The sequence below is a fragment of the Protobothrops mucrosquamatus genome, unplaced genomic scaffold (genome assembly GCF_001527695.2).
Source record: "Protobothrops mucrosquamatus isolate PMUCROS unplaced genomic scaffold, P.Mucros_1.0 scaffold860, whole genome shotgun sequence".
In the NCBI taxonomy this organism is placed as follows: domain Eukaryota; kingdom Metazoa; phylum Chordata; class Lepidosauria; order Squamata; family Viperidae; genus Protobothrops; species Protobothrops mucrosquamatus.
In genome coordinates, this window is record NW_015387115.1 from 237,796 (window position 1) to 247,358 (window position 9,563).

The window sequence follows — 9,563 nt, forward strand, 5'->3', positions numbered from 1 at the left end:
AAAGAGAAAGAGAAGAGAGGAAAGAGAAAGAGGGGAAAGAGAGAGAAAGTTAGAGGAAAGAGAGGAAGAGAAGAGAAAGAGGAAAAAAAGAAAAAGAGAAAAGAGAAAAAGGAAAGAGAGAAAGAGAAGAGAAATAGAGGAAAGAAAGAGGAAAGAGGGAAAGAGAAAGAGGAAAGAAAGAGAAAGAAAGGAAAGAGAGAAAGAGGAAAGAAAGAGGAAAGAGGGAAAGAGAAAGAGGACAGAAAGAGAAAGAAAGGAAAGAGAGAAAGAGAAGAAAAGAGGAGAAAGAGAGGAAAGAGAGAAAGTTAGAGGAAAGAGAAAGAGGAGAGGAAAGAAAGGAAAGAGGAAAGGAAGAGAAAGAAAGAGAGGAAAGAGAAAGAGAAGAGGAAAGAGAAAGAGGGGAAAGAGAGAAAGTTAGAGGAAAGAGGAAGAGAAGAGAAAGAGGAAGAAAAGAAAAAGAGGAAAGAGAAAGAGAAGAGAAATAGAGGAAAGAGAAAGAGAGGAAAGAGGGAAAGAGAAAGAGGAAAGAAAGAGAGAAAGAAAGGAAAGAGAAAGAGGAAAGAGGAAAGAGAAAAGGAAAGAGAGAAAGTTAGGGGAAAGAGAAAGAGGAGAGGAAAGAAAGGAAAGAGAGGAAAGGAAGAGAGGAAAGAGAAGAGAGGAAAGAGGGAAAGAGAAAGAGGAAAGAGGGAAAGAGAAAGAGGAAAGAGAGAGAAAGAAAGGAAAGAGAGAAAGAGGAAAGAAAGAGAGGAAAGAGAAAGAGAAGAAAAGAGGAGAAAGAGGAAAGAGAAAGTTAGAGGAAAGAGAAAGAGGAGAGGAAAGAAAGGAAAGAGGAAAGGAAGAGAAAGAAAGAGAGGAAAGAGAAAGAGAAGAGGAAAGAGAAAGAGGGGAAAGAGAGAAAGTTAGAGGAAAGAGGAAGAGAAGAGAAAGGAAAAAAAGAAAGAAAAGAGAAAAAGAGGAAAGAGAAAGAAGAGAAAGAGAGGAAAGAGGGAAAGAGAAAGAGGAAAGAAAGAGAGAAAGAAAGGAAAGAGAGAAAGAGGAAAGAGAGGAAAGAGAAAGAGAAGAAAAGAGGAGAAAGAGAGGAAAGAGAGAAAGTTAGAGGAAAGAGAAAGGAGAGGAAAGAAAGGAAAGAGGAAAGGAAGAGAAAGAAAGAGGAAAGAGAAAGAGAAGAGAGGAAAGAGAGAGGGAAAGAGAAAGAGAGAAAGAGAGAGAGGAAAGAGAAAGGAAAGAAAGAAAAAGAGGAAAGAGAAGGGGAGAGGAAAGGGAGAGAAAGAAAGCAAGAGGGAGAAGAAAGAGAAAAGAGAAAAGAGAAAAAAGATTGAGAAAGAGAAAGGAAAGAGAAAGAGAGAAAGGAAAGAGAAGAGAGGAAAGGGAGAGGAAAGAAAGAAGAGAAAGAGAGAAAGAGGAAAGAAAGAAAAGAGGAAAGAAAGAGGAAAAGAGGAAAGAGGGAGAGAAAGGAGAGGAAAGAGAAAGAAAGCGAGGGGGAGAGGAAAGAGAAAAAGAGGAAAGAAAAAAGATTGAGAAAAGAGAGAGGAAAGAAAGAGGAAAGAGAAGAAAAGAGGAAAGAAAGGAGAAAGAGAGGAAAGAGAAAGAGGAAAGAGAGAGAAGAAAGAGAAAGAGGGGGAGAGGAAAGAAAGAGAGAGAGGGGAGAGGAAAGGGAAAGGAAAGAGAGAGAGAGAGAGAGGGAGAGGAAAGAGGCATAAAATAATTCATTTGCATTTAATTGTAATGGTTCAAAGAATGTTCGGAAAAATGTTCGGCCCTCCAGCACGTTCACTTCATCCAATCTGGCCCTCTTTGAAAAAAGTTTGGACACCCCTGGTATACTGTATAACAATACAGTGAATACTACCTACTTTTAGATAAAATAAGTATGTATGCAGTATGTCATATATTAGTAGCTGTGATTATATGAGCTTTTTGTTCAAAATAGAATTAAACATGATTGGTATATTCATTTACATGCAAGGACCTCAAATCTGTTCATTTTAAAGGATGGACTGTCCATACCTTGGAATCTTTGCTAGAATGTATTCTTCAGCTGAAGAGTACATAACTGCCTTTCCAGAAGGTTTCTTGTGCTTTATTTATCAGTGGGAGAAGAGCAGTGTTGTATCAAATCTGTGCCAGAGCTTGATAATACCATATACCGAAAAATCTCTCCTGATACATTTCAGAAATGTTTTATCTTAACAGGCAGAATTATTCATCCAGAATACTTAGTACATAATGTGTATAAATGTCTGAAACTGAAGATGTGAATAACACAATTAGTGGATGAATTCTGTTAAATCGTGTATCTTTTATTTCTTTCTGCTAGGTTTACATTGTGGGCTGTTCTTTTTGTTTTGGGAAGACTCCTGACGTTAATTCTGTCTGTCCTTACTGTTGGATTTGGCCTTGCTAGAGCAGAGAATCAAACTTTGGATTTTAGTACTGGAAACTTTAATGTGCTACCCATCAGGTATAACACGGATATGTGTTCATGGAGCATATAATATTAAAACAAAATAGTTAAAAATTATCTTTAGAGAGATTTTTCTTGATCTAATTGCTTGAGAAAACTCTTGTCTTTGTTAGGAATATTGGGTATATTATTATGAGAAAGAAAAATATTTAAAATACCTTTTACTATATTTTGCAAATTCTTTTGTCATTTTTATGATGCTTTAAAATCATAATTTTCCCACCTGGGCTTGTTTAAATCATCTATGCGGCAAAACTAAATTGTAATGTCCCAAATTAGCAGATGCTTGCTAATTGTGCCATCTGTGTTGAATTAGGATAATTATATGATACAGGTAGTCCTTGGCTTATGACCATTGTTTAACGACTGTTCATAGTTGTGATGGTACTGAAGAAAATGATTTAAGACTGATCTTCACACTTAAACAATCATCACAAAATTCCTGAAGACACTTAATTACAAAATGGGTGCTTGGAAGCCAGTTAACAACAGTTGCAGCATCATGCAGTAGTAACATGATCACCATTTACAACATTCTCAGCTGGTTTCTGACAAAGTCAATTGGAAAGCCAGTGGTCATGTAATGTCATGGTCATGTAATGTCTCACTTAAAGACCATGGTTAAGTTGCTTAATGACCACAGCAACAAAAGTCATAAAATCGGGGGCCAGTCATGTCACTGCACCACTTACTGACAAATTATTGTGGTAAATCAAGGGCCACTTGTAAGTTCAGTTAGATGGTTATCAAAATATTTAATAGTGAATGGCACCAAAGTTAAAAGTTAGTAGGAAAATAGATTATTTGGCATATTCTGTTTTCTCCTTTAACAACTTTCCCAGAGGCACCAGCTCTTCCTTGGTTCTATATCTGTATTTTTAACAAAAAAAATCTGAAATTAAGTTGAGGGCCTAAAATTTGTTAATCTTATATATAAAACATGGCACTAAATTTACTTTGATTTTTTTCAATGTTATCTTTTAAGAGACCTATTACAGTTTTGTGGTAGAATGAGAGTGACTGCTTAGTGTGTCTGATAATTAGAAAGTACAAAAAGGAAGAAGAGGAATAGCGGCAACAACTTGATGTTCACTTTCAAAGTAAACTCATTGTTTACTTTCTATTACAGAAGACTATGACTGTATTTGCAGTTCTTGGAAGGATGCTATCACAATATTTTCTATTCTTCAGATATTGTGGTGGCATTTATCTAGCAAAGTAAAGATTAGTTAGTGGCCTTCAAGAAACATCTTCCTAAAAGAAACAGTTTTTCTAATCCTTTCCATGTCTGGATCATCAGAAATTCTAATATTCTATATCTGGTCTTTATAGAATCAGTGTGCTGGCATCAATCTGTTTAGCACAGGCCTTTATGATGTGGAAATTCATTAATTTCCAATTAAGAAGGTGGAGAGAACATTCTTCACCTCCTCAACCAGTGAAAAAGAAGTTTACGACAACAAAAGGCAAGCTCTCGAAAAAAGAAAGAGGTTTGTGCTTTAATTATTTCTGTATACTTTTGACAGAAGTACAAAAGGGAAGTAGATGCTTTGCACAATTAGGAAACTATAAATGATGTGCTTTAATCTGATAAGTTCTCTAATATAAGTCTGCAACACATCATTGGACATCTAGTGCAGGTAGTTCTTGGGTTACTAAAATTCATTCAGTGACTGTTCAAAGTTACAACTTCTGCAAATCAGTTATGGCTGTTGCAGCCTTCCTGTGGTCACGTGAACGGATACTGGGCAACTGGCTTGCAATTACAATAGCTGCAGTGTCTTGGAGGCACAGGGTCACTATTTGCAAAATTCCCTGCTGACTTCTCACAAGCAAAGTCAATTGGAAAGCCAGCTGGAGGTCGCAAGTCACTTGTTCACTCCCCATAGCACCCACCCCATGGCGCTTACTCTTGCTTCACAAGACCAACATGCAGCACCACTTCACATACACACCCCAGCCTGCTTGCCTGGAATTCCTGCCTATGTAGTTATTTCAGGTCCTCACTTAATGACCCACATGGTTCTGGCGTTATGATGGCAACCAGTACTGCCAGGATTGCCATCACTAAACAGTGTGATCACATGAATGTCACACTTTACGATCGCATCACTTAATGATGGAAATTCCAATCCCAATTGCCATCATAACCCAAGAACTACTTCTATTTCCTAAGCAGCTTATAAAAACACTGTTATGCTTATTTCTCCCTAGAGTATTAGTAGATGGCTTGGCCTGGGGAATGAAGAAAAGGGGAAGAGAGGAGCAAGCTTGGGCAAAGCCCTTGAAACTATTAAGTTCTTAAAGTGAAAGCTAGAATGGAATACAAGATCAGAGAGAAGAAAAATGCATTGCGATTCAGGAGTGATGGTCATACATGCCTTCGGTAGAATTGCTGCAAGAATGTTACCACCTAGAAGGAGAAAACTGATGAGCTGTACTCTTCCCCAGAAGGACCTGCTTCCTCCCTTTCCATAATGCTCTAAAGTGGCTGAACATGATTCAGCAGTCATTTTTTGTTAGAACAAAAATGAACACCATTTTTAAATGGGCTGGTAGAAATCACTGGACATTATACTGTTAGAGCAGTGGTTCTCAACCTGTGGGTCGGGACCCCATTTGGGGTCGATCAACCATTTCATGGGGGTCTCCAAGCAAGGCTGTCCGCCATTTTTTTTGTCTGCCATTTTTTTTGTCCATTTTTTTCCCCTTTTCCGGCGGGTGCCTTACCTCCCAGGGCCAGCTGGTGGGCTGGGCCAGCTGGTGGTCGGCCTGCTCCGTCTCTGCTGCTTGCCAGATACGCCTCGGCCGGCGCAGGGGGCGGAACCACGCATGCGCGGCGCTCCCGGGCAGGGAAAGTCCTCGACTTACGACCGGTTGGGTAGTCCTCGACTTACAACCGGTTTAGTCCTCGACGTATGACCGGTTTAGTTCTCGACTTACGACCGGTTGGGGTCGCGGCATTAAAAAGGTTGAGAACCACTGTGTTAGAGCATCTGTGAGAAACATTCTGATTTATAATGTGCTTGAAGCTTCTTCCCCTGAATTAATTTTAAAGCTCTCTATTAAGATGTTTTAAATCTTCATAATCTATGGGCTTGGAATCCAGAGAAAAGAGTTAATTATGTTTGTTTTTTATTTTTAGAAAATGGAATCAATGGAACATTAACCTCAAATGGAGCAGACTCGCCTCGCAACAGAAAAGAAAAATCCTCTTAAAACAGAACTTTATTAAATTAATTGACTAATATCCCCAAAGAGAACTGCTTTTTACTTGGAAAATCCTTCAGCACCATAGTTCCTACTGTTAACAAAAAATAATAAAATTAATGCCTTTTTGATTATTGATATCAGAATGTTTTGTGCAACTTTTTAAATGTTTAAATGAAAAAGGCCACTTTATTTTTAGTAGCTATAAAAATCTTTTTGGGTATTAATGAGAATTTACTTCTAAACACAGTAATACAGTCTGCCAGTCCTTATAGCTTTATAGTGGTTGAATTTAATCCATTTGAATATGATGTTAGGACATTTTTGTTTTAAAGGAGAAGTTAAATCAAAGTTAAAGTTGTACTATTTTTTTAGGCATTCTCTAATATTTAGGTTTATATTTTGAAACAGTTTGGAACAGAATTTGTAACCGCCAAAATAATCATTTTTTTGTAGATAATATCTACATTGATTCAAAAAATTCCCTTATTAAACACAGTTAACTGATTAAAATGTTGCTGTGTATGCATTTATCTAGGAATCTCTTGTGTAATTCTAGATTTAGTAAGATGTTATTTAGGAATGGGTGACCAGCCACTGAGACAAGTGAGGACTTATCACCTCCCAGTCTGTTGGAAGGTTACAGTAAACATTCCATGATATGGCCAGAATTTTTCAGACTTTGGGAAGTTTAAAGGTAGGAATGGGTCACAAGGCTGACTGCTTTTACTCTCACCTTTAAAATCTATACAAGATCTGAAAACTGCTAAAAATCCTCTTACTGAAATTCCTTTGTAAGGCAACAAAACTTGAATAGTGCAGTTTGTGGAAGGAGAGATTTTAAGGGAGGAAATGAAACAAGTTTTCTGGAAATCCGCCGTTTTTTTGAATTTTTAATTTCAGTAATGTAATGATGCTGACTATCCTTATGAAGTTCATAGATTCACAACCCTAATCTATGAATATAAATATTTAGTTAATAAGTCAAATACAACTTGTATGGAATTCAAAATAGTATTGAGTCTTTTATTGTTTTGTTATTATACTCAAATCTAACCTGTCCTCTTGGAGCTCAAGGCATTGCTCTTCAAAATCTCATGTGCTCCTTACAACAGCCCTTCAAGATAGAGTACACTTAGAGATGTGGCTGGCCTAAAGTTATCCCATGAATACTTTGATTTGTTTGTGATGGGTTTCTCTGAGCCCATGACTACATTTAAACTACTGTTTTACAAGGGTTATATTATGATGTTTCTTTCTCAGATTTCTTAATTATATCTGATATAATTGAAGAGAGAACACAGAAATAGCTGGCCGACAAAATGATAATTTTGCTTCCTAAGCTAATGAAAGTAATTCATTTCTACTTGCAGCCTTAAACATCTTTGCTCTCAATTGTAAATGAACAATGTGAGCAGCTTACTTGAAGTTCCTATCCCTATACCTTTGCTGGTCCAGAAAGTGTTCTTACTGGATGTTGGGCACAGATGTCCTAAGTTTCACAAATTAGATAAATATATAAAATTTCTAAAATTGCTTCTTGTTTTCTATATTGTACTATTATCTTGAATAAGAGAAACCTAACAAAAACTAGTAAGACTCAATCATCTGGTCTACTATATAATGTTAACAATGTTAATATTTAATGTTACTAGGTTGGGCCATGATTCGTGAACAAACATTACTCCTTGTAGCATTTACTGAGCTTAACAAAACTTTAAAGGCTTTTTTTTAAATGTGGTAGTAGGAGTTATCTAATCACCAGTAATGCCTAAGAAGAGCTTCTTTGCAACTAATTTATGTTATATATTTCTAGCTTCCAAATGGTTAAAGAAGCCAAACAACTTATAGTCTGATACTCTCTTTTTTCAGTTTTTGCCACCTTTTTTTATGGATCAGGATTAATAGAAAAGCTGAGTACTTGGAATAGCTTTTGGGTAGAATGCAGTTGATCTACATGAGTTTCAGCTTTACAGTTTAAAAGAACTGCTTAAATGAAGAAAGCCTTGGGCACTGTAAGTGAAAAATATATGAATTCAATAGTATAGTAGTTGTGAAAAGAAAAATTGCTCAAAAATCATCAGAGTCATTTTGTTCTTGTAATTCCATTTTGGATTATGACTGATTGTTATCAATATGATAAAAAATATAATAGACCCAACCTAATCTAACTAGAATCATTTTGGGGAGAAAAGAAAAAGTATTGTAATATGCCCCAAGAAAACGTTGTTCTAAAGAATGGCATGCTGTCTTAAAATAAGTTAAAATTGCTTGATGCCTACCTGTAATCAATATCTGTCTTTGTGAAAATAAGGAAGAATTACAAACTTCCCTTTTTCTGTACAACAGTAGTGCATTTAACATAAATGAGTCTGGGATATCCAATTTTCTAAGCTGAAAATGCATTCCCTTGTTAGAAGTGTTTCTCTTTTGTCTGTTTATTCTCTAACACTACTGTCTGTTTATCCAATACTAATCCTTTGAACCAGATTTCCCTGCCTTGTAACCAAGATACAAAGGGCTTTGACAGCAGTACTTTCCTGTTGTTGGAGTTAGGTGTGTCTATTTTTTGAAAAAGTCCTTACCTTGAATAATTGGATTATGTTGCTGATTTGCATTATATGTGAGCTTTGTATCCAGGTACTTTTAACTTTCCTTTTCTACTTGAAGAGGAGGTGGAATAAGATGGAGCTAATTTTAACTATATTTCTGTTTCTCTTATGATCTTTCTTTTGCTTAATATTTCTTTTTTCTTTTCTGTATTTACCATGACATTGTTTATCTTGAAAGGGAATAGAGTGATAGATATTTATAGTTAAGCTTTTTCTTTCCGACAAATAGTAAAGAAATGAGAAACCACAGATTACATTTCTCTATTTAACTCTGCCACACTGCTATATTTTTCTCCCGGAAATGGAAAAGTTAAAAAAAGTTACATGCTGAGCTGAGATTAAGAAAGCATTTAAGGAACTAGTGGCTTCTATTTCTCAATAAGGAAACTGTCACACTTGGAAAGCTTTGAATATGGTGAATAGTTTTGATGTGGTAATCAGTATCAAAGCCATAACTGTAACAGACATTAAAGTGAAATTTCAGCCTTTTGCCAACTCTGGAAGGTAGATTTGACATAGATTTAGGTACCTGGCATGCAAGGTTAGGCTTAGTTACATTGCGGGGGGGGGGGGAGAAAGTTTTTCTGCGGATAACCATAATGATACTTCTTTTAAAAGAAAATAAGAAAAAATAACTAAAAATTGATTAGAGTGTAATATTACAAGACTTAAAAGACATTGTGGCAGAGAGGAAGAGGAAAGATTTAGGAGACGAGATGGAGAAAGATTGGACAGACACCGTCTGAAAGTGGTTGTGTTATTTATCTCCAAAGATAAAATACAAAACAAAGAGAGGAAAAGAAAACAAACTAACAGACATCCAACAACAAAAACAAAAACCATAAGTACAAAAAGAACTCCACAAACTCAGCATGATATATATCTGCAGCAGGAAAATCTGAGTGAATAAATTATTCGTCACAACCAGAACGTATGAAAAGGGTTGATAGCAACTGTAGGCCTTTTCATTAATCGTATCCATCAGCAAAAGGTGGTGATATTGTGGATTGTTGTTGTCACAGAATGCAGTGACCACTATCTTTATATTGCAAATGGGTCCTTTAGCTTAAATTTGTTACAAGAAAGCCAGAAATAATTTCATAGCCAGGATATAAACATTCTCAAGGAAAAATCTGTAAGTTTTTTAGTGCAACAAAAAAGTGACGATAGGGAAGAGGAAGAGTTTATTTTATAAATGCTGAAGAAAAAAATGACAGCATTATTGGGAAGCAACAGGAATTCATGATTAATAGTGGGATTGTACAGAAATTTATTTG

At 36.1% G+C, this 9,563-nt stretch overlaps 1 protein-coding gene across 1 annotated transcript in view; it reads left to right on the forward strand.

Annotated features, from left to right (window-relative positions):
* The window catches only part of TRAM1 (translocation associated membrane protein 1), a 16,855-nt gene extending 8,767 nt beyond the window's left edge, over nucleotides 1–8,088 (forward strand). The window contains exons 9-11 of the mRNA XM_015819113.1: nucleotides 2,318–2,461; nucleotides 3,797–3,954; nucleotides 5,610–8,088. Coding sequence (XP_015674599.1) covers nucleotides 2,318–2,461; nucleotides 3,797–3,954; nucleotides 5,610–5,683 — 376 coding nt within the window. The 3' untranslated portion in view covers nucleotides 5,684–8,088. The remainder of the gene's footprint in view (nucleotides 1–2,317; nucleotides 2,462–3,796; nucleotides 3,955–5,609) is intronic.
* The last annotated feature ends 1,475 nt before the right edge of the window (nucleotides 8,089–9,563 follow it).